We start from the raw sequence: 25,623 nt of genomic DNA, 5'->3' as shown, positions 1-25,623 counted from the left end.
AATAAGACTGTACTCGCCTTTCCGACCTCACCCGTAGGTCCTCTTCTGTCCCAGACTGTCTCAGACAGAAGAGGACCTACGGGTGACGTCAGAAAGGTGAGTTTTGACTTTATTATTTTAGGTGACTCGAGTATAAGCCGAGTTAGGTTTTTTTAGCACAAATTTTGTGCTGAAAAACTAGGCTTATACTCGAGTATATATGGTAAATGGAATTCATTTAATCTTTCCTTATAACGGAGACCCTCCATACCCCTTATACTTTGTGGGGCTACTTGTTGTACCCTCTCCAGCTCAAGGTCAGCCTTTTTATGGTGTCTAGAACAGAACCACAAATTCCATATGAGGAACCGAACCAATGCCTTGTACCGGAAGATGTCAGGAAGCAGGGTTCTTAAAGGAAACCTACAATTTCAAATGGTAGGGGTAAGCTGTAAATACCGAGCACCAGCTCAGGGTGAGCTGGTGCCGGTGCTTACTTTCGTTAGTGTTATTAACCGCTGTATCGCAGTTTTAACACTTTTTAAAGCTTATAGCAGTAGCTGCTTCGGCAGCGACCGTGCACGCGCAACGTCTCCGGCATTTCCTATGTAGGCAGCGCCGAAGCAGCTTCTGCTATAAACTTTATAAAGTGTTAAAACCGCGATACAGCGGTTAATAACACTAACAAAAGTAAGCACCGGCACCAGCTCACCCTGAGCTGGTGCTCGGTATTGACAGCTTACCCCTACCATTTGAAATGGTAGGTTTCCTTTAACAATGTTGAGAGACTTGAGCAATATAGAAGAATAGAAAGCTGGGTAACTGATCAAGCAATATTTATAAAGAATAATGTAGGAATGAGCAGCCATGAGCACATTGTCTGTACAGAGTCACTAGAGCTAGCCTCAATATATTTTTGCATAACCCCTTTAAGGATATTTCAGTTTCCAAGAGTTGCCAGGGAGCTTTGTGTGCAAACTCTTCAAGATGCTGTATGTAGGTGTAGTCAGCTCTCCTCATGATGCCAAGTTACTATGGCAATGAAAGTAATGGCTTACATATGACATCACTGTTAACATAAGAAGAATTGGGAGCAACATTTGATTACATGGAAATAAAAGTCACATACGGTAAAATGAGTATTTCGCCTGCTGGCAGTGTAAAATGCTGAATTCTTCTTTGTGTAGCTGCCTCTCTTATCCTAGCACAAGCATCTTCTATAAGAGGAGCAGACAAAGGATAAAGCTTTATTCACACAGGCAGGGGCTGTTTATGTCACATGTATATTCTAGGACCTAGAATCTAGGTAGCCAAGAACTGCATTGTTAAACCAAAGCAACTTGAGGGAAAACAGATATGATTTCTTAGGACAAGCAGCGCTCAAAAGTTTAAAATAGACTTGTGATATCCTTTTTTGAATAAACATCACACAACTTCACTAAATCTAATTATTTTTAATGGATCAGTCCACTCAGCAATTATTTTAACCCCTAATCTTTTCCATTTTCCATTATGTTTTTTTTGCTCCCCGCCTTAAAAAATCCATAATTTTTTACAATTTCCATATACAAAGCTATAAGAGGGATTATATTCTGTTTAACAAATTGTACTTCCTAGTAGTGGTATTTTATATTCCATGGCTTCAACTGGGAAGAAGGAAAAAATTTACAAAAAAACCCACATTTGCGCCATTTTCTTGTGGGCTCCATTTTCACGGCTTTTACTGTGGATGACACCTCTACTTCATTCTTTGTATCCCACATACCGGTATATGTTTTAAGAGATTTAAAATAATTACATAAAAATGTCTTTGCTTAGCCATATTCTGTCGTCAATAACTTATTCATACTGTACAGACTTGTGTAATGTTTCATTTTTTGTTGGACAAGCTGAGTTTTTAATTTCTACCATTTTTTGGATGGTGCCACTTTTTAATCAAGTTGGGAAATGGTTAAATAGTTTCGATCCAGATATTTGTCCACTATTTACCACTATGGTTTTAACCACCAGGAATAACTGTTACTTATATTTTGATAGAGTATTCTCACCATGTATAATTCCCCATTCACTCTCCCCTCCTATTGTGGTCCCTTTCTCTGCTTCTCCTCTTATTATGAACCAGTCTCTGCTCCCCCCTCCCCTTTCATGTGACCCCCTTATTATACCCCCTCTCTGCTCCCCCTCCTATTGAGCCCCACTTTGTGCTCCCAGCCCGGATTATGCCCCGCTCTCTGTTCCCCTTTTTATTGTGCACCCCCTCTTATAGTTCCCCAGTCTCTGCTCCCCTTCTTATTGTGCTTCCTCTGTCTGCTCCCCTTTCCTTATGATGTCCCCTTCTTACTGTGCTCCCCCTTTCTGCTCCCCTTCCTTATTATGCCCTCCTCTCTGCTACCCTTCTTATTCTGCCCCCCTTCTTATGACCCCTCCTTTGCTAAATAAAAATAAATAATCTGTACTCACCTTTCCTCTTCCCCCACAGCTGTCCTGCTTCTTCCTCCTCCTGTCGGCTTACTTTGTGCAAACAGAGCTGTAAAGCAGAAAGAAGTTCAATGCACTTCAGCGTGCACTTTGTATCATGTCATCTATGGTGTGGGAACATCAGAGTATGTCAGGAACATATTTTACTGTTTCATAAGGAAAACAACACAAAAGCTTCAGTTAGGCTGAGGTGTAACTAAATCACCACTGAGTGACAGTTTTACTATATGATAGAGCCGTAGACATATGAGTATTGGGATGTACACAACTTCAACCCTCCTTACACAGCACCAGGTGTGAAACGCGCAAGGTGTATATAGTGACCTCCCAGCGTTCTCCAGTACCAGCAGTGACAATGCCCTCTAGTAAGCTATGCCTATTATGGCTAGTACTGTAGTCTCCAGGTGGTACCTCTGGAGCCTACATGCCTGTGCGTTGTATTACTATATTGATTTACCAGGGGCTGAAGTTGTTAGATGTTTTTATAACTTATACATTACGTTAGTGGTTATTTTTGATTCATTTTTGATAAATTCCCCACTCAAAAGACTTTCAGACTATGGCAACCCAAAACAAGTACCGTATTTTCCGGACTATAAGGCGCACTTAAAAGCCTTGGATTTCCTTGGAAATCCAAAGTGCGCCTTATAGTCCGGTGCGCCCTATATGAGGGCAGCGGACCCTACTTACATAGGTCCCCGCTACCGGAGACAGCAGATCTCCAGCGGGAACTGCAGACCACGCGGCACGAACAACTTCTGCCGCGTGGTCTGCAGTTCCCGCTGGAGATCTGCTGTCTCCGGTAGCGGGGACCTATGTAAGTATTCCATTCTCCACCTCCCCCTCACCTTCCCCGCGTTCCGTGTCTCTTCTCGGCGTCGCGTCCCGGCGCGTCCCGTCGGGTCTCCGCTCCGCCCCCGGACCTCTGCCACGCCCCCGACCCTGCGCCTTATAGTCCGATGCGCCTTATATATGGAATTATTACATATATAAGGCGCATCGGACTGTTGCGCCTTATATTCCGGTTAAAATTAACCTGTCAACAGATTTTCACTTACTTTGTAAGACTACCTGCTAAGCAGCCAGAAGGAGCAGCGAGTCCCAAGGGTGTGTGCTATTCATGCAAGGCAGTTCATGTCCCTCATTCCCCCTCCCTTCGGCAGTGCAGAGTAGAGGATGTCATAGGCTTGTTATATGCAAGTGAGTTTTCTCAGGGAGAGATTTATAATTGAGAGTCTGCAACTTTTTTGGCTGCAAAAAGGTTGCTGCGATAAGCATTTCATGCCATACAAACATTAGAGCACTAACCATCAAATCTATCATTTTGGCGGCCAGTGCAAGGCAGAATTCATGAATTGCGAGTTTTTAAAAAAAAGCAAAGCCACTCCAGTCCCTCTGAAATTGTAAAGTTGATGTGACTTTGTGTCAGGATCAGTGGATCCTCTGGACCACCACGGGAGATGGAACTAGCCGACACCTGGGACCAGAGCCCAAGCGGCACCTGGTTTTCACCAGAGCCCGCCGCAAAGCAGGTTGGACTTGCTGCAGCAGGATACCACCAGGTCGTTCCACAGGTGCGACCAGCCCGCGGTGGCAGCCGTGGTCGAGGTACCTTAGCGGATGACAATCTCGTAGTCAGGTCCAGGCACAGGGTCAGGGCAGGCGGCAGAGATGCAACGTCAAGTCCAAGTCCGGGGTCAGCAACGGGAGGTCCAGGCAGGTGGGAACGGGAACACAGGCAAAAGGAACACAGCAACACGGAGGAACTCGGGTAACACGGCAACACAGGACTCAGGAGCGGGAACACACAGGAATACACAGGAACGCAGGAACACACAGGAACGCAGGAATAAACAGGAACGCAGGAATAATCGCTTGGAAGCTTTCTCTTAGGCTATGAGGCACAAAGATCCGGCAAAGCTTACAGACATGGCGTCTTGCAGTTAAGGAACAGGGTTGGGAGAAGAAGATTGCCAGTCCACCTGAACAAACAGAAGAAGCTGAGAAGGGGATACTCTGCCATAGACCCTGGGCTCCTAGCCTGTGACCAGGATAACAGGCTTCTGAGAAAGAGAGGGATAGTTATTCCAGGCCTTTCCTCAGTGTAGAATGGAGATTGGAGCATTCAGTCCTATTCTTTGCATCTGAATTTATTTAGTAAAGAAGGAAACTGTTCACTGGTGACCCCGACTCTCTGGACTTATTTCCCGTTGGGGTGCACCACCCCTTACCATCCCTTCTGGAGAGCAGCAACAGAACAGGGTGACCCCTCATGACACCAATTTATCGAATAAAAGAATGTGAAGACATTGAGCGCTCAATCCTTCTTGTGTTCCGTCTCTCTGAGGCCTCTGGACGGTAGGTGCTAGATAATAGTGAGCGATTGTAACTAGTTTTTTTTCTTTCTGGCAGTATATATTTGTTGTTGCCTTGGGGGCTTTTAAATGGGAAAAGGGGCATTTTACATGGTGAGTTGTTTCAGGAAGGGGGTAATATACACAGTGTGGGAATATGAAGGTGTGGTATCAGGGACATGACTTACAGCATTGCCCCTTACACCCCTTTTCTCCATCACATAAGTTGGGAGATATGAATAATGTAATGTGAATAAGCCTTTCCCTGTGTTGAGTTGCTTGTTACATATTCATATGTAGACATTAGACTTATCCTAGTTATTACAAGTTCAGTCACAGTTCACGTGCTGCCTGTAACCTTCACCTATGACACTTCTCACTGGTGACTACCAGCAGTAGACCCAAACCCTGCAACCTGCCGGGCAGGCTCTCCACCAATCAGACAACGTGTTTTATACCTGAACTGCATTTTCATACACACGCCACCATTGGTCACAATCGCAGCGCTTGCCGATTGGTTATTAGTGGTGATGTGGGCGGGTTCTTCTCGCCGGGATGTGTATCACACAGCTGCCGTGTATTGCCTAACAGCTTCCGGTGTGCTCGGTATCAGCCGGTAAGCGCTGTGATCGTCGTGTGGGACCGGTGTCGCTGTTCATGGAGTAACGTGTGGTGTGACAGCTCGTAGTAGAAAAGCCTTCCGGTCCTGAATGTGGTGCGGAGCCCAGGCACAAGTGGGGGAGACCCCTGGACGCTGCTAGGCGGAGGGGCTATGTCGTCTGCTGCAGAGACTAGAGCGGAGGTAGCGGTGGGCAGCGCTGTGACATCGGGCTGGAAGACGAGAAGTGACGAAGGTTCTGCTGCCCGGGGAGGAGGGAGCACTGTGCTGCCAGGCGGCGGCTCTGCTGTCACGGTGAGAGCTGCACCGGGTGGGGTGTGACTGCCCTGGACACTGCCCTGTGCCACCGGGGGACACTGCCCTGGGCTACACTGTGGCACCGGGGGGACCCTGCCCATACACTGGTGGGGGGTTGCAATCTATGCACTGATGTGTAAGGAGGTAAAGGCACCAGTCATCAGAAGATCACTTATCTTACAATTCTATCAAAGGACATGTGCCAAGAGTTCCCACACTGGTAACTGGGACCCCCAAATATTTGGGAGAATTGAGTATCTAAAGCAGCTTACCTTCCATTCACTTCTCTGGGGCTGCACGTTGCTCAGGCATACTCGTCTATGGTGATCCATACTTGCTGGGTGTTGAATGGTTGGTACCACCTCTTCACGCCCAGTGTTAGATTGTGTGTAACAATTATGCATTTGCAAGGATTGATGCTCACATCTCCTGACATGTCTGTCCAAATTAGGAAACAAGTGCTTTTGGTTTTTTGTTTGCTTAAAATCGAGGTTCCTTCCAAATACTACTGGATATGTAGCTGTGTACAGGAGATTTCTGGGATAAATCTGGTGGTATTGGGTGTAGAGAGAAGCCGATTTTGCATATGCGCTGGTGAACTCTTCCTAGGAACCCCCTTTGGTAATTTCCATACAACTCATGCTTATCTTTCAGATTGCATCAGGCTTGTGGTTCAATGATCTACAGAACTGGACAAATGGACATTGGTGGGATTTGGATTTTTATCTGCAGCTCACTGCCCGTCCCCTACTGTCTGTTTCTTAAGTTCTGTAGCATTTGGCTGCAAATAAAAATCCAATTCTCGCCTATGTCTTTATATTTCTGGTTATGTAGATCCCAAAACTGCAAGCCTGGTGCTATCTGAAATGTGATATTCTTATCTTTCATATGACTCCAACAGTATGTTTGTAGGAACGGAAGATGAAGGCATCTAAAGTGATGCTCTCCCTGCAGGCTTTAAACTTCACTCCTTTTCCCTGCTGTTTTTCGCATGACTTTCAAGGAGATTTTGTAAATTCTGCATTGGTGTTTTATCCATTGTAGAGATACGGAGTACAGTGGATCACTCCTCTTTTAGTTTTCATGTGTATATTATGGGTCACAGAGTTCCTGTGGGGATGTGTTCTGGGTGCTGAAACTACAAAGCCATTGTGGCTGAGGCCTAAGCATAGGCCTTTATTAGACTCCTTTGATAACCTACTAGTTCTGTCTCTTTGACCTTGTAGTTGAGGCTGACCTCCTTTAGCCACACATCTGGAATTCCAAGTATTTGCAAATAATGTGTTCATTTGTAAACTTTGGAATGATGATCATTCTAGTCTTTCTGTTTGTATATTCCCTCTCATGAAACTGCCCATATAATGGGTTGTACCTCCCTTTTCGATGACTAATGACTCTGCAATGTATGAGGTTGTGTACATTTACATCAGGCTGCTGCAGCTTGTGATATCAGATGATATCTTAAGGTATTTAAGTCTTACATGCCGATGACTGGCGGGCGCAAGGGATCACATTCCCTTTGTACCCATTTGTGTGTATGTGGCCCAACTCCTCTTCTTTAGTACTAAACATTGTTGATATTGCTAAAACCTATTGGTGAGATACACAACTTACTATGATCTGCTTCTTTTTTTTTTTTTGTTTTTTTTTTGTTTTTTTTTTTGTTTGATATATTAACTTGGACTATCGATTTATACAAAATTGGATACAAATGAGTGACATTTTGATAAATGATCAGTTTACTCCACGATTCTGTTGCTGATGTACATACCGGGTTTGGAGATAATTGTTGTGAAAATCTATTGTTTCCATGTTTCCATTGTTTCTATGTGAGATTTCCAAAAAATGTGGGAGGCAGACACATTCCTGCCAAAATATGTGCACCTGACCTTGGCTGTGTATAAAGTTAGTATGTCATTGCTGTCTCCCTCACCCTGCAGACCTGGTGCATAGACACACAGTACTCTGCTGCCATGGAATTGACTGAAAAAGCACTGAATACAGATTTCACTATTTCTTACTAACATCTGCGTTTCTTTTGAAAAATGACACACACATTGTATAGGAGTCCTGCTCACATACCCTTCGCTGGGTGTAGCTCTGTTCTTGAAGCGTTGCCTGGAGTAAGAACATAAGTGCTGGTTGCATATCATATGTGCTATGTGTGGAGGAAGTACAATGATCATACTCTGGTAATAATACTGGATGCTTTGTGTACTGTATATAGTGGTTTTCCTGGTTGGAGGTGCTGAGTCACTTCTCCTTTTCCTCTACAAAGAAAGATTCGTCTGGAGCAAGTCTTTGTGTGCTCTGTTGTTATACCCTGCTTCTAACCCATTTACTGCAGACCTTTTTCTTTATCAATTAACCAAACTTGGACTAGTAGCCTACGGCACAAATAATATGGGTGCCTAGGTTTCTGGAACAAAATTGAGTTTTATGTGATTTTTTTGGGGGTGACAAAATCACATTTTCCCAATATAACCCAGAGAAGGGACTAACCAGGGCAGGGGTAGCAGCAGAATCTGAGGATCTAGAGAGCTCCAGTAGCAGACATAATACTCACAGGATAGCGTAACGCCTACTGCAGGCTGTAGCAGTGAAAATGCCATTTCAATTTGCATATTTGGTCCAAAGCTACATCTCCTTTAGTCCATCCACCAGTACCCGGAGACTGGTCAGCCGCCATCTCTCCTGTAATTATAGGGGCGGAAGAGAATTCCCCTCCCCACCAGGATTCCCCTACAAATGGTGGGGGAAGTGTTTGGGGCCCCCTGGAGAGGTCCCTGCACAGCCTCCCCAACCGCAACACACTGGGGATTCCACTCCAGCCGTGTAGCAGTTTTGGAGATCAGACTGGGCAGGAAACAAAACTAAAGAGGTAGAAGTAGGGGCTCCTTTTAAAAGGTGTTCTTCAGTATTGTCTTGGGGGAGGGGCTGTGGACAAACTCCTTCAGACACTGAGGACTTACCAGTTACAAACCTGTTATGGACAGCCTAAGGCTATATTCATACTACTATAATGACCTTACTTTGTCCTATTGATTTGTTTTTATCATGTGGTTAATGGATAAAAAAAAAAAGACTAGCATGCATTTGTTCTCTGTGTTATGTTACAGTTTTGGTTTGTTTGGTGTTGAGTAGCTCGGCACTCCTATATAATTCTAGACTGGAAGAATTAGAGGGAACATTTTAGTAAATGGGATCAATGAATCATTATACTCCAGATCAGAGATCGCATTAACCCCTCCACAAGCGTCATAGACGCTTCCAAATGCAGTATTACTCTTTGAAAAGCCCCCCATGTGTCTAAACACGCACTGACTTTTCCCTGTGACTGGGGAGACTAAAGAGCTGAGCAGCAGCAGTTGTGCTGTGTCCTGCCGTCCTGACAGCTCAGCCCCCGCACAGCTGCTGCTGTGGAGCTATTATGGAGGTGCAGGTGACCTGTTCTGTGTGTGACCCCGAGCAGTGCAGCAGCGGGACACAGCACCCCCCCCCCCCCCTGACCTGATGCTGTTTCTCTGTAGCTGGGTCACAGTGGGCGGAGCTACCGGAAGCCACGCCCTCTCCCCCCATGCCGATGTCTGTGTGATAGTTGTGGCAGATATGAAAGGCAGATATGAAAGGACAAGGTGACAACAGATCAACCAGAGAGCTGACTCCATAGTGAGTAATCACATCAGTGTAACACCTGCAGCAGCTGATGCCCAGACAGGGTTATACATGGAGGGGCATATATCATGTATACAATGTGTAAAAGCAGCCTTATATTTTAGGTGATAGTGGCCTTCTACTTTCAGTCAGTTTCTGAGACCATAATGATTTTTGGTCGATATAGCCATCCCTGGCCAATCACAGTTACAGCTAGTTGCAAGGAGCTTCAATTGCTGCATTGTTGTTGGGCTGTTTGGGTCCAGGACTCACGGTAGAACCAGAACGCGGACATTGTGACTGCTCATCTCTAGCGGCCAGCGTTGTCCACAATCAGGTCTGCATGACCAGCATCACCACCCATGCGTGGTTTGGGGGCGTCATCCATGGTCTGGAGGTGGTTGCTGGGCGTCAGCCATGGTCTGGACAGAGGGAGTCTTGGGCATCAGCCATGGTCTGGACAGGGGTGAGGGAGGTCTACGGTGTGAGCCGAGGTCTGGACAGGGGTCTGGGGTGGGGGGTGGGACGGGGTCTGGGGTGTCTGCGGTCTAGACATGGGGTATCTGGGGTGTCAGATGAGGTCTGGATAGGGGGGAGGATCTGGGGTGTCACCCAAGGTCTGGACAGGGGTGCTGGGGTGTCAGCCATGGTCTGGAAAGGTGGGGGGGGGGGAGCCATAGTCTGGTCTGGTAGGCTGAAAAAATTTAAGGAGACAAAAGGAAAGAGCTTTTGCCCCATTATTTAATGCATGATGTGAAATTAATACAATTGTCTCAATTGGTATTTAAGCACACAACACTGGCTGCAATCATATTCATGCATAAATGAATGATTGCAGGCAGTATTTATTTATATGCATTACTGAAAATTTCATACTCCTCCTCACCTAAAAATACTCCTCAAAAATGGTGAGAGGAGTATTATTACCCTTCTGGAAAAATGTTAGTGCGACCTCTGCTCCAGATATTAAGGCACTTTAATACTTGGTGTAAATATTCACAGGACAGATGTCTTGTAGATTTATACATTGAATCCAGATAATACTTTTTTTCTTTTCCTGAAAGTATTGTGATACTTTACCTGGTTTTGGTGTTGGAATCAAAATTGTTATTGGTGCAACCCTTATCTCAAGTGGTTTTCTAAGGGGGTGGTGTGGAAACAGAAGATGGTATGTCTGAGTGACTGTTCTCTGACAGGAAGGAGGCTGGTATCTAATGGATAATGGCACTGATAATTTTATTTTCTCCCTGCTTTTAGCTTTAAAAAATGAATATTAATGGATAACAAATAAACACTGGGAAATTTTCTGGCTGTGCCAAATGTCAGTTCTACAGGCTGTCCCCAGTTGGATTTGGTTTTTCAAAGGGGGGGGGGGGTCACTCCAAATTTTCTTGCAATGTTCTGACGAATGGGTTACAGGACCACCACTAGAAATTTTTGGGCCCCTGCCTGGAAAATTATTGAGGCCAGACCCTTTACTAGATGTATATTGGAAAATTACTAGAGTACATGCGCGCGCACACGGGTTAGCAATGTCAGGTAGGAGGTGAGATACCTTGAATGTATGGTGGAGTTCCCCCTTCTCTGTGACTGGAGCTTTAGTAACAGAAGGCATAAAGTCTTTTTTAAGAAGAATAGAAGCTCTAATCTCATAGAGCCATGAAAGTGCATAAAACAGGCTTTGGGGAGGGTGGGGTCGCTGGTGACATGTTTCCTTTGTTGGGTAACGCCTGTACAGACATATCCCAATCCATTTTAGGTTTGGTTTCAATCATGACAATTGAAGATGTTGGAGGTTATATTCTGTGATAACCCTGTTTAGCCATTCAGTGGCACTTATCGTGACTGAAGCTAGGGGACCCTTGTAGCCTACCTTTAGGGAATGGAGAAAGATTTGGCATAGTGAGTTTTGAACTCCAGTTTTAGGCAAAGTTTACATCTGCACTTGTTTCCATTGTTCTTTATTTTCATTGTTCTGCTCCAATAATAGAGGACTGGATGTTTTAAAATGACAGGATCCAACAGGGCTCAGAATATCTCATTAACTATATTCGGTGTCAGTCATTTTGCCAAACAAAGGTTACCGTAGTCAGATTTCTGACAGTCTGCAACATGTTACCCTAATCTTACTGACAACTTATTTCTCTTCCTCTACATGATATTTAATATTGTCTAAGATATTCTTCATATACAGCAGTGGTGGCGAACCTTCACCCTAGGGCAGGGTTCGCCAGACAAGGCTCAAGGCCTCTTTCATTCCCAGGACCCTAGAAGGAAGCTACAATGATGATCCAAACTTCTTCTTCTTTCTACTGTATTGTTGTCCTCAGGTGCCTATACAATTTAAACATGTGACAGAGCAGGGAGTTATAAGTTGCACCTAAATTGTTACATTGGCACTTTGTGAAAAAAGAAATGGGTTTTGGTTGTAGTTTGGGTACTTGGTGTTGTGTGTGTGTATATATTTATATATTTGAGTATAAGCCTAGTTTTTCAGCACAAGAAAAATGCTCTTAAAACCCAAACTCTGCTTATACTCGAGTAAAAAAAAAAATAGGTTTTACCAGGTTTTTGTGGTGATATTATGGGCCTCGAGTTATACTTGGGTCGGCTTATACTTGAGTATATACGGTGTATATGTATATATATGTTACTGTTTTCTTCTTATATTCTCCCCCCCCCCCCCCCCTATTTTCTTCTTTTGATATTTGTAACCTTTCCAAAATATTTTGTAGACCTGGTGGTGACTACACTGCATGGGTTCTGGAATATTTCTTGCATTTTTTTTCTATCTCACAGCAGGTCACAGACCAGCCTTTATATTATCCGCTAAACAGTGTCAACTTTTACAAGTTCAGCAGCTTATAAGAGTGTAGGCAACGTACTTCTTCTCAAGCTGCATGTATATAACAATGGATGCTGAGTCAATGCACGACGTAATTATTGGAAATTGTATGTTTTCATTAGAAAAGTGACAAGTCCTGATGTTATTATTTTATTTAGTGAAAATATACAATCTCAAATGATACAAGAAATTTGCTTGAGATTTTTTGCTTGCACAGGTCTTCTGTATAGAAATGTGTTGTTGGTTGCATTCTATGCAACTACACTGATATAAGACAGTGTCTTATATTAATTTTTGCTCCTAAAGAGGCACTAGGTCTTATTTTCAGGGGACGTCATTTTTCCATGAGCAAAAAAAAAAAAAAAAAAAAAATCAACAACTTCTCCATTATACAAACTCTGAATTTAATGCTTAATTTCTCGTGACTCCATTTCTATTGAATTCATTGGCTTCAAACTTTCATGCTTAGCACTTTCCTAAAATTTCCCCTTCTTGCCCAGGTAGCTGCTTGCTTCGTGTTTGCAGTGGAACAGTGATTTTATCCCATCATCTCACAACCTCTTGTCGTATCTAAAAGATCTACTAATACTCATGTATGGCATGACTGCTGCTAGGTCTTATTTCCAGGGGAGGCCTTTTATTTCTAAGCTACAAAGAAATTGTACTAGGTCTTATTTTTCGGGGAACTGGGTAGTAACAAAGTGAGACTTGCTGGATAGTTATTGCGTCTATTGAAGTAGTGAGCTGTGCCCTCTATGACGTGGCAGAAAGCTGTGGGCCGACGGAGTTTGTTTGCGGCTCATGATGTGAACACATTTGTGAGTATGAGGCCTTGGCCTGATCTCTTATTTGTACTCCCATTTCACAAATATTGTTTCTGACCATTAAAGATATTACACGTGATAGGCGCTTTTTAGATGATCTTAATCAGGACAGGTTACTTTACATATGGGAAAGGTGGTGTGTTTTTTTTTTTTTTTTTTTTTTTTTTTTCTTTTTCTTCTCTTTTCATGGACCCTGCTACCATTTTACTAGACTTGGTTTAAATAATTCTATTATATTTTATATTATATTGCATTCTTATGTCTGATTTACAGCTGATTTACAACTTATACATGTATATTCTTGACAAAGAATTGGCATGGGGTTGTTGGATAACCTAGCTAGAGGATGGGCTGTGCACAGGTAAATCGGTTTACACTGAGAATATCAATACCCTGATTAAAGACTATAAAGGAGGAGGAGGTTTCCTTTAGAAATATTTTACTATGCGGGGCCAGTCTCTGGTTGTTACAAGACACGGCTGCCAAGCCCTGGTACTGCCATTGCTGTCTTAACTAACAAAGAAACTTTCTTCCTATTGTCTGACGGTCATTACAACAATACAAGAGTCACTGATGCTGTTACTGCTGGATATTACTGATTATATTGTCTTTATGTTGCATAATTGTGAACAAAATGTACAACAAATAAAAACCAGTGTAGACCTGGCCTGCTGCAATAACTTCACAGCAGGAAAACTCCTTGTAGTGAGAATGTATATAAAGTTTATACATTGCTATTTAGTCACATGGCTAGATTTGTAATGTAGTTGCCAAAACTGTGAATCAACTACAGTCTACTATCTACTACTATCTGTGTGCTAGATTCCTCATTCATAAGCACAGTCTACAGCATGCTACTACCACGTTATTATGCTGGAGGCGATAGAGATGCACTGTGATTTCCAAAATTTCCGATTTCTGTCCTCAGGATCAATAGCATTGTTATTCCAGCCGAGTCCCTTTCCTCCTCCTTCACCCCATGCGTCTCAGAAGACCAGTCTACCCTCTCCATCTTATAAACTGGAATGTTTTGAGGCAGAATTGGTAGTGCTTGGGGTGCTAAGGGCACGCCTGGGATAGAGCGATTGCCACATGGAGATTTTGAATCGGTTTCTCTGAGAAGAGAAAAATGTACAGAAATAATAATTGTATTCTGCCAGCAGATTATAATGCTTAGGGGAGGCGGCTGATCACATATGTGCTCTGCGCAAACGCATAAGATCGGCACCCAGTGTCTGCGCAAACGCATGCGATTGGCCGCGGCCCGGCCCAGTGCGTTTTGCTTGCATTACAAAATGGAAGCAAATCATGAACGTTTGACAACACCTTTTATTCTCTAAACAAGCTGGTCATAAATGATTATTGCGTATGTGGTTTTTGGTTCATTAGAAAAAGCTTTTTACTATTTTAGAGGCTTCTCGTTTTACTAGTTTTTACCAAGTAGAAGGCAAGTCTCCAGTTTCTCTTCGCATCTTTGGTGTTCAATTTACAAAAATATTTTGTGTAAATTGAGTCGTCGCACTGCAGGCAGATCCTCTGTGTCACTGACTTCTTCACCAGCTTTAAAATGTCACAGTTCTCCTTTCAACTATTTTTACACCAAAATGTCAAAGTAACTGAGCAAAGGAAGGAAGAAAGTTACAGTGAATAAGGCAGTGACTGCTCCAGCAGCTTCATTCTCGCCTCGTCAGGGGTTTATTAATCACTGATACTAGATGGCAATTTGTGAAGTTTGTTAAACTCATTGGCGCTATAAGGATTGTTTTATCACTCTGTCCTTGTCTACTTTGAAGTGATTATTCTTATTCCATCACTGTTTAACATTCATATGTTGCAACTATTATCAAATAGCTGGCATTGAATTAACTGTTACAGTTCCGGAGCTGCAGTCCTGGAGGCACACAAGAAGTCCTTGCATTATATCCATCCTCCACAAGGTGTGGTGTGCAGTCTGTGGGGTCAGGCTAACATACGGGCCCATATCTACAGACTCCACACAATCTTGTGAGCTTAGGGCTAAAACACCCAGTTGCAGTCGGCCTGTGTATCTGGAGCTGTGCAATGTCCTATTTTATGGACCAACACCATTGCTGGGGACAGGATTCCTTGCAACGTATGTTGCACAGATTCCCCTCCTGCCCACAACGCCAAACTGTTGTGATAAAGAAGTGTGTGGTGGGTTCAGAAAGCGGGAGCCACCACAGATGTGGGCAACTCACTTAAGGCCCAAAACACACAAGTATGTTCGGTACAGGGAATCCTCAGACCAAACTTCCATGTGGGCAACCAGCCTAAGGCCCTGTTCTCATTGCCCGTTATGGTGATCACATGCTAGGTGTACAAAGGGCATAGTGCATTGGGCACACTTTGGTGAGCACAAGTGACGCTTTTGGAAAAAACCTATTGCACGCTGTCCGTATGGTGTGGCTGCATGGCTCTCTGAGGGGAGGGGTGAGGAGTGCTCGGGCTTTCTCCAGCCGGCCTTATGCTACCCCTGGGTTTCAGCCCGGACAAGCATAGGTTCATGTGAAAGGGGCCTTGGTGTTTCCAACAAATTTGTGTGGCGCTTAGTGGCTCATCTGCACTCTTGCTGAAGCATGCGTCCGTTAACAAGACCCTCACTAGTGATGATGTATGTACCCTATGGAGGGCACCAGGAGTGTTGACTTTTTTTCTCTTCTGTATACTCAAATGGTTTTCTGTGTATTTGGAGTGGGGGGGCTACTTTCAGTTAAAGTTCAATGGCAAGGTATTCCATGTGTATGGTGGAGTTATCTACTCTCTATTTAAGGTTTATGGACTGCTTTGAAGTGAAGTTGGGCCCTAGCCACAGGATGGGGCCTAACTTGCTGATCAGTGGGGGTCTTGGTGATGAGGACCTAACTTGTTTTGTAGGAAAAGCATGCAGTAAGGTTGAGTCACATTCCAAAAGTCTGGTTTTATTGTGGATATGTCGACAGGAGGACTGTGATGGATTATAGCTTTGGAACAACAATGTCCAAAGCGGCTCTGACCTGTTGGTGTTTCCGGAGCAACAATATCTGAGGTGATCTTGAACAATGAGCAAAGGGCACTGAGGTTGGCATTCACAATGCAAGAGAAAAGACTGAATGTTCAATTACTGTTTCAGAATTGTGGCAACCCCCCCCTAATACCAGCAGCTCCCTGACCATATCCTTTATGGACTTCACCATAAAAATGGACAGGTGCGACCCGTGTTTTTTTTTTTTTTTTAAATGAATGCCAATACTAAATGCAATGCTTCTTAATAGATCGGTGTTCATGGATGTTTTATTACCAGTATTTCAGTCTGAATCATTTGTCACACATTCTGACTTCACAAGAATTGGTGGAATTTTCATGGTAGACAATCACTTGTGGGGATCTAGCCTAATATCAATTATGGACTAAACACTGATGATGGGGGGGGGGGGGGGAGTATTTTTTTTAGGTTGTGTGAATAAGGAATAATTTGGAGTGTATTCTTCTGTTGTGAAAGTGAAGTGAACCTGTCACCAGTAATGTTGTTAGCTGGTGACCAATAGTGTCTGCAATCTGGTTTTAAAAATGGCTTTGTCAGCATTCTGAATCATTTCAATAATTTATAACAGTGTATTTTGCATTACCTTGCTCCCTGCCAGCATAGTGTGGTGAGCCCTGAGGAGCAAGGTGGGCAGCTGCCGCCTGTGTGTGCCTGTCTCCTCTCCTCCACACTCATCATGTGCCCCCCCCTCCACCCGCTTTCTGTTATGTGCATTGAGCAGGCAAGTGGAGGGAGATGATGCATTCCTCCTCTCTTACACACCAAGGATGCTGAAGTAATGTGAAATAACATTTTAACTATTTAAATGATTCAGAATGCTGACAAAGACACTTGTGAAATCCACATAGAATATAGGCTATATTGTAATCTGTCATCCACTAAAGAAGATATTCCTGGTGACAGGATATTTTACGTACAAGCTAAAAAACTGTGGTTTAAGCAACTACACACAGCACATGTCAGTCTTATTTGTTTGCAAAAAAAATCAGTAAATGTACCCTTGCTTATTTATATTTGTTATTTGGCATTAAGTCAGAGCCTGAAAGCTTGGAGCATTGTCATGTCCTATAAGGGGACAGCATCAGATGTTGTGACAAGTAGGCGCAGGAGATGTGCCGGCTCAGCAGTATGTCTGAGCAGGGTGAATTATTCAGCGCTGGTCGCTCTGTAAGACGTGCTGCTGGGCTTGATGGACCTGGTGACGTGATCCAGTATTGCCTGCACGTGCTGGGGTTATTTAGCTGAATGTAGGTTTGTGGTTGAAGCCAAGGGCCATGTATAGAAAATCATTCTGATGGCGCGTACCATACTGGTGCTGTACATCTGCCCCTCATTTCTTTGTGTCTCTTCACTCGGAGGGCTTATATTTTCAGTGCATGTACAATAATTTTAGTTTGAAGAGTCCTTTATGCTTTCAAGTGCTGAATGTTGTACAATAAAAACAAATGATATGTGCCTTGTTTCTGCATTTCTCAATGTCTGTCTCCAGATCCTGTTTGTACTGGTATTAGTTGAGGATTATGTCAGAACTAAAGACCTATTGTTTTTTTTATATAAAGCTTTGTGGGGAAAGATTGAATATATTCAGTGTAAAATGTCTTGGGATGGATTCACATGTTTCATCGATCAGGGGTGTGAGAAGGGCTACGGACTGACCACTGTGCCGGGGACTGACCACTGTGCCTAATATTGATATGCTGCAGAGCCAAGAGTGTTTCTATCCGGCCAAAACGACGGGCCGCAAATGGAATGGCTTTACACAGGAGAACCTTCCTGGGCCTGATATTCACATAATCTATTCAGGATAAACCACACTATATGTTTTGAATACATTACACACAAGCTTTTAGAACATCCTGTTCTAAATCCATATACCTGTCTATATTCTGCAGCTAAGACTTTTTGAGTAGGCTTTTAAAGAGCTTTTTGCTGGTGTTTGATGGGGATTCATCCAGTATATTGCACACTGATGTTGCATGAGAGGCCCCGGCTCCAGTCTCCATTCTAGTGACCATAGCCTTGGCTCTGTGTGTGTTTCCCTCTGTTTGGCTGTATACCTCCTTTTTGTACTTCAATAAAGAAAATATCACGTTTTTATCTACAACCGGAGTGTCCGTGGAGCTGGATTATTTGCATTTTATATATTTCTTGGACTTGGAACAAAGAGAATCCGTGCTTGGACTCCTGGTCATATACTGCTGTGCCTCCAGGTGAGCTGACTTCCACTTTTATACATACATCGGTTCAAAATGTTTTAGTCTGAATCGCTTATGTTGTCTGAATCGATTATGACACGTCACATTGTCAAACCCAGCAGCCTGACGGACAAGTGTGCCCACAGATTATTTTTCCTGCTGTCAAGTCCATTGGTAGTGTTGTGCTTTACACCTTACCATCTTGTGCTTGGTAATGGAACTGCTGAGCCTTGGAAACCCGTGCCATGAGGCTCCTAGTACATAGTTACTGCGCTGGTGTTGATGCCAGAGAAGGTTTGGACAGCAGAGCAAAGGTTATATTGTGCACTCAGCACCCTGACACTTGTAACTTTTTGCTGCCAGTTTGTTGTGGTTCCACTTTTCATTAAAGGGGTTGTCTGGTATTTAATTTTTTTTTTTAATCAGATAAATTTTTATTTATTTTTTTTGTTTTTAACACAAACAAATAAGTGGACATGCGATACATTTTGCACAGTATAAGCAACTGCATGAGGAGACTCTTACAGACTTTACATAACATCAATTTACATTGCCAGTAGTCACAGTAAGACATTATGATATTAATCTCCTACATTTAATAAAGAATACAGTGAAGCAATACGCATGTCCAAAAAATTAACATCCACCCACCAGAGTCGGCTCCCGAAGGCAGGGCCTATGCGCCCCAAAATACGTTAGGCTAATTATCCTTCTGTGGCTAGCGACAATTGGTACTGCAGGCTTGCTCTAAGTTGGACCAGTGGCCTTGATGGCAATCCTGGTATATCCATCCATTTCCCCCAGATTTTTTTAAATTTTTTTTTTAAGAGAATTTCTCTTCAAATACGAGCCACATTCCAATCTAATGACATTATTTACTCGATCTTCATATTCCCTAAAAGATGGGGGCCTGGGCTTGATCCAATGTGCAGCAATTAATTTTCTGATCTTATATAGGGATCGTTGGATCCCTATCATATTAGAGGATGATGCATCATTCAAATCCAGAAGTCCCAACAGACAAGCAGGAGGTGTTGCTGCAATGTTAGTTGAGAACACTCTACCCAACAAATCTAATGCTTCCTTCCAGAGACTTCCGAGGTCCCCACACTCCCACATCATATGTAAAATACCTGCTTCTTCAATCCCACACCTAGGACAGGCAGAGTCTCCCCGGACCCCTATTTTAAACAATAATTGCGGTGACCTGTATGCCCTGTGTAACATAAGAAGGTGAGACATCCTGTAGGACTCACTCGGAGATACAGCAGGCACTATTTCTAAACAGTCAGACCACTGTTCATCTGAGAGGTCCGATGTCCCTTTCCCACTTAGCCCTACATTTAATTGGCACGTTATCCACTGTTTTATTAAGCAGCACCGTGTTATAAAAAGAGATCAGACCATTGGTTATATTGGTCAGCAATGCTCTATGTAGGGCTCCGCATGGTCCTAATGTAATAGGTGTCAAGCGATGCTGAACATCGTAAGCATGCCGTAATTGTAAATATTGAAAAAACCAGGCTCTAGGAAGTACTAAGATCATCAGATGTCTTGCATACACCATCACTACATAAGTTCTCTATGGTGAGAATAACTTTTTTTCTCCCAAGGAGTGAAGCCCTCCAAACGAAAGATCTCCGGGACTGCCGGATTTCTCCATAGGGGACTATAGGGGGTGAATCTAGATATAACCATAATGTCCTTCACCTTGTTCCATACCTTCCTCATGTGAATTAATTTTTAATGTAAAGATTTTCTAAGAGCTGATAGTGACCTGACTTGCGGTAGCAGCACCACGTTGGAATGCACTGAGCTCTCTGCAATTCTTTCTTTCACAAAAAATGTAAAGGCAGATTACATGGCTAGAGCATGGATTTTATAAATTGGGGTCAATCAAAATAAATGAAACTAGCTGGGGGCAAATGCTCAGTCCTTGTCGTGTCTGTATGGGTATGTAATTTGTGTGTTACAGGTGGTCCCCAACTTAAAGGCGTATTCCCATTTCCGCAAATTTAATGTTGTTGTTAGACCATTTTCTAATCTATTTTCTGCATCAATTCCTCACCGTTTGCAAGATCTCTGCTCCCTGTTATTCTATAGAAAGTTTCTATGTTTACTACCAGTGTTAACCCTTTGATCGCCACCGGCATTAACAAGCTGGCGGCGCGTGGGCGCTGCCATCTTGGCTCCGATTGTTGCTCCCCTTGACGTCATCAGGGAGCGGTGATCTGTTGCCATGACAGCCTCGGGTCACACTATGATCCGAGGCTATCATGTTTTAGGCTATCTATTGCAATGTGCGATTTGTACATTATAATAGGTGGTGTGCAAAATCCCCATATACTGCCATACCGTAGTAAGCATTGAAAACGTCATCAAAAGTTGCAAAAAAATGACATCACCAACAGCTCTGTACACCAAAGTATGAAAAAGTTATTAGTGCCAGAAGACTGCAAAAAAAGGTTTTTTTTTTTTTGTACAGGAGGTTTTGTCATTTTGGGCGCACAGTAAAAGGCGTAAAATCCAAGCCCACAAGACTGACGCAAATGTGTGGGTTTTTTTTTTTTTTTTTCAATTTTCACTGCATTCAGAATTTTTTTTTTTCCCGCATACGGCATAGAATATTAAATACCATCACTATGGATGCTTTACTTTTAATCCCAGGCTGCAATGATCAGCTGTAAGGTGTCTTATAAGGTTTTATTGATATTGCTTGTTCCCATGATGGCAAAAAAATGTACCGGGAACAAAACAACAATTTTGGTCTGGAGCTACAATTCTAAAATGCAGTATAACTGTTCCGATGCATACAAATTCAACTAAGAACAATCCTAAAGGACCTACCTTGTACGTAACCAGGGGACTGCCTGCATCTGAAAAAAGAAATCTATAGGTGTAGAAATGTTTGTAGACGGTCTGTAGTAACCAAGTACAGTGTGAGGGGGAAGAAAGAAAAAAAAAGCTCGGCCCAGGATCCAACAGTTGTACTTGATTTTACAATTTCTTTATTTAGTTTAATTCTAGCAACAAGTTTTATTGTGGTGTTGCTTTTTTTTTTTTTTCTAATGTAACCCGCCACATTAAGTGATGGCCCTCTGCTTTATCAGTATCTCTTGGTAATCGTTTTGCTTTTGTGGTTCCTCAAGGTGAGTGAAAGTAGAGAAAAGCAAATTTGTTTGTTTGCTTTTTAATCTCCTCTGAATCCTGACTATTGTTAGATTATACACAGCCATTGTTTGTTTCTTTTTGACTGTTTATTTTCCATTGTATATTTACTACATAGACCATTTACAATTCAGCTGCGAGACATGACTGTATGCAAATTCTACTAATACTGCTGTCAATATTGATTCTAGATGAGGCCAAGTATACAGAAATATGATGCCGGGCTCCTGGCCGCACAGTGCCAGACCTGCACTTCTGCTGGCAGACGGGAAGTCCTTGCATCATATTTTTGTATAATGCAAGGAATCCCCTTCAGCACAATGTGTGCAGTCAGTCTTGGGCTGACATGGGAGCACACATTCGGTCTAACAGTCTTAAAAATTCAGCCTGCATATTTGTTCTTGCTTTAAATAGCAACCGTTTTTGTTTTAGTGTATATGTCACCATTTTTTAATCCTGCACCACGATTCACAACTGTATTGTATTGTATTGTATTGTATTGTATTGTATTGTATTGTATTGTATTGTATTGTATTGTATAGTACAAAAAGTTTCTGAAACATGTAATTTGACGCCCTGCATTTAAAAGACATCTACCATTATTCACTGATCGTAGTCTAGTTCTACTCGCATGCTCCTTCTGTCTTCATCAGCCTGGGACAGCTTTTATAATCCCCTAGATTGCTACGCTTTGGATGAAAAATAGAATTTAAAGAATATCTGTCATTTCAGATGATAGTGTGTTTTTTAACATAAACTACTCAATTAGCCACTTTTTAAAACCATGGCGGTCATTTACCCGAATATTTCCGATTTGCGCCGATTTCCCCTGAATTGCCCCGGGATTTTGGTGCACTCCTCCCCCCCTTCCCTTTCACTCGCAGAGTCCCGCCTGGCTCACTGGCTCAGGTGGGGCCATACGGGAGCTGAATATTCCTCTACATTGAGATTACATTAGGCAGGGGGTAAAGAAGACAATATATCAGCCTGTGAAGCTGTAGCACAGAGGGACTCTGGTAACGCCCACAAGAGTCCCTCAGGCTCATAAGTATAATCTTAAAAGTTGATCTTGGATCCACTTATATTTGTTATCAGTGGCCTCCTTCCTTCTAGGTGTATGTGTCCCTGATTTTTAACATGCTTGATTTTGATGGTAGATTTCCTTTATTCCCCCATGTGACCTTATCTTGGCAGTGGGCGGACCATGAGGTTTGATCCTTTGTCGTAGTCTATCTCTTGACTGCAGGAGGCCTGATGATTTTATCAGTGAAGCTGAGTATTGGCACTGTTGCCTGGAGTTGATAAATTACAGCTGTAACTTGAGTATATTGGAGCTTTGGTTTTATTACTATGCCACTGATCTAGTAATGGGGCGATGGTCTTATCTATGTCATTTCAATTTCTGCACACTGTGTGGACAGGGCTCTGCAGCTGAGGTAATAAAGCAAAAATAGAAGAGATCTTATCTCTACCTGCTGATAGTTTGGTTTATTGGAAGTTGTATGAATGTATGAGACTGAAATGAACTGATAGTACAGAATTGTGTGATTTACTGAAAAAGGGGAATAAAGTGACAAAAATGTATGTTGAGGGGGAAAAAACCCACAAGGTTGTCTCTATCTTCTGTCCCAAGTCACTGCTGGCTGCTTTGGTGGTCTATTTCTAAATATCGTAAGAAATTCAGCCTCTTCTGCAGAGTTTAGTTTTTTGAAAGGCAAATCTACCACATAGAAAATATGCTCATTATCTGATGAGGATCCTTTTGTTTGTTCTTCAGGTGTCAACATTTCCAGATACCTCGACTACTGAAGATGTTACAATGATTCCTGTATTGAGTTCAAAAAAAGCAAGTGAATTGCCTGTAAGTGAAGTGGCCTGGATTCTTAAGGTAAGAAAGTCGTCCAGGATATCGGCATAGCTTTCAGTCCTCCGTGTCACATGTTTCCACTGTACGTCTGAATATCTTCACTCAACCTATGAATATAAAATCCTTCATATTTGCTGTGGGGCTTGCATTATTCAGGGTTAATGGGGCCTACATAAACCAATGAGTGGCCTTCATCGGGAGAACACAAAGTCCCCTGGTAAACATAAATGATGTCCCATAGTTGGAGGCCTTTCACTGGGTGGCACGGCACCTGGTGCCCCCTTTGAGGGCACTTTGATTTAAATGGAAGGCTGCAGAGACTCCACCACTACACTGATCTCTGGGGTGCTGGGTATTGGATCCTCAACAATTATTTTTATATTGATGAACTATTCAGAAAGGTCATGAATATTTAAACCCCTCTAAAGTGAACATATTTATTCCTCCCTAACCCACACATTGTTTCTCACTTTACTTTCACTTTATCACAGGCCGATCTCCAGAATGGGTTAACAAATTCTGAAGTCTGTCACAGGCGAGCCTCCCATGGATGGAATGAATTTGATATAAATGAAGATGAGCCATTGTGGAAAAAATATATTGCACAGGTGAGGATACAGAGACTTTGCTGTTGTATCTCAGGTTGGATCAATATTTAAATGTAGTGAACAATAAATGAAAGCTTTACTTTATCTGTATGCTCCAAATTGCTACAAATGACAAACCATAATGTACTTGGCTTCTTATGTCCTGCGCTAGTCCCATGTAGTGTAACTAGTTTACATTGTGTGATGCTGTTTGGTATTCAAACACATCATTGGATTTTATTCTGACGAATAGCTGCACAGCGAATGTTGTCCACATAGGGACATCAGGAAGTACATAACCAATTTACTCATAGACATTTCTAGCAGGATGGCCATAGGCTAAGTAACAGAACGCATTTCATGTTTTAGTGTTTGTAGTCGAGCTCTATATCTTCACTAACTGGTCACATGATTAAATGTCAGTTCTTTCAGATGACTTCACTCGCTATTGTGGATGTTGTTGTCTGGCAATGTGGTGGGGAAACTAAACGATTTATAGACTTGTGAATAGATGTTGTATTGTTTGTGTCTACTGCTCATGTGGCGTCTTGGTTACAGACTACTAAAAAACCCTGTGTAGTCTTGAGGTTCCTGTACACATTAAACATTGGTCAGCTAAGCCAAAAAAGTTTCAATGGGTCCAGTCAACCACGTGTGATATATTCCTGGCTGACATTTGGAAAACCTGACATTCTGTTGTTCTGGGAGGTAACCCTCGCCTGGGTTTTCTGTGTTGAGCACATACCACTGGGAGTATTAATTTGTATCAGTGGGTTGTTGGGAAAAGCTCTTGCTGATATTGCTTCACTACTAGTGTCCCATCTGATTGCTAACAATTGAACAGTCATCCAAAGGAGTTGCCCCTCATGTGCCAGTAGTAGGAAATTGTGTCCATTGAATAGGAGTTGAGCTTCAGGTCCCTACCAACCCTTTCAAGTAGGGCTATTTGGCCATGCTCTGACCATGCACTGGCGAGATTTCATGTACTGAGCACAGTGTTAGGACTCCGTGCCTCAGTGATGTATGATGCAAGGAGTCCCTATGGAACGGCAAAATGTAACGCTTTGGAACGGCTGTATTGCCATCCCGACACTGTGCTCAGACTGTAAAATACGGACTGTGCATAGTCATGTCGTGCCAAGACTTGGGTGTTTTGCATCTCTCAAGAGAGTTTATTATTATCTTTATATAGCGTCATAATTTTGTGTGTCGCTTTCCAAATTATAAGGGACATATACAATTATAATATTACATTACAATACAAACAGTCATATGAAACAATAGGAGTGAGGGCCCTGCTCACTAGAACTTAGTCTATGAGGATGAGGGGGGTGACACGAGGTATAAGAGCTTGTATAATGGTACAGCCATTCTTTATAAGGGAACAGTAAAAAATAATTTAATAAATAAAAATTCTGCTGCTTAAACCAGCCATCTTATTTACAAGGTCCAAGATGAAAATGACTGCAGAGAAGACTGGAGCTCGGTATCTATCTGGTGTTTGCCGGATAACAGATGGGAGATAGGACATAGGATGGATTAGTAAGGAGAGAATTGACACTTCATGCAGTTGGCGAGTGTGATAGGCTTGCCGAAAGAAATGGGTTTTGAGCACGTTTGAAACTATAGATACAATCCCCACCTGTAGCTTTGTCATGGGAAGTGTTGGCTAATACGCTCTGCAGTTTGAGTTATCAGACCTCTCCATTCACT

At 42.7% G+C, this 25,623-nt stretch overlaps 1 protein-coding gene and 1 long non-coding RNA gene across 4 annotated transcripts in view; one reads left to right on the top strand and one right to left on the bottom strand.

Annotated features, from left to right (window-relative positions):
- ATP2C1 (ATPase secretory pathway Ca2+ transporting 1) overlaps positions 1-25,623 on the top strand; it is an 80,307-nt gene that overhangs the window by 13,680 nt on the left and 41,004 nt on the right. Inside the window, exons 1-3 of one of the 3 annotated variants that reach the window (XM_072153486.1) lie at positions 5,345-5,724; positions 23,234-23,344; positions 23,815-23,931. In XM_072153486.1, coding sequence (XP_072009587.1) covers positions 5,584-5,724; positions 23,234-23,344; positions 23,815-23,931 — 369 coding nt within the window. In that variant the 5' untranslated portion in view covers positions 5,345-5,583. Of the gene's footprint in view, positions 1-5,344; positions 5,725-23,233; positions 23,345-23,814; positions 23,932-25,623 lie in introns of those variants that run through there. The other 2 variants (XM_072153488.1, XM_072153487.1) reach the window with 2 other exon arrangements.
- On the bottom strand, positions 802-6,067 carry LOC140133378 (uncharacterized). The gene is made up of 3 exons (XR_011855882.1): positions 6,000-6,067; positions 2,440-2,506; positions 802-1,196 (listed from the first exon to the last, which is right to left on the bottom strand). It is a non-coding gene; the product is annotated as an uncharacterized lncRNA (long non-coding RNA).

The sequence above is a fragment of the Engystomops pustulosus genome, chromosome 5, assembly GCF_040894005.1.
Source record: "Engystomops pustulosus chromosome 5, aEngPut4.maternal, whole genome shotgun sequence".
In the NCBI taxonomy this organism is placed as follows: Eukaryota; Metazoa; Chordata; class Amphibia; order Anura; family Leptodactylidae; genus Engystomops; species Engystomops pustulosus.
Note: the sequence above shows the minus strand (reverse complement) of the source record. Positions and strands in the feature narration are given on the sequence as shown.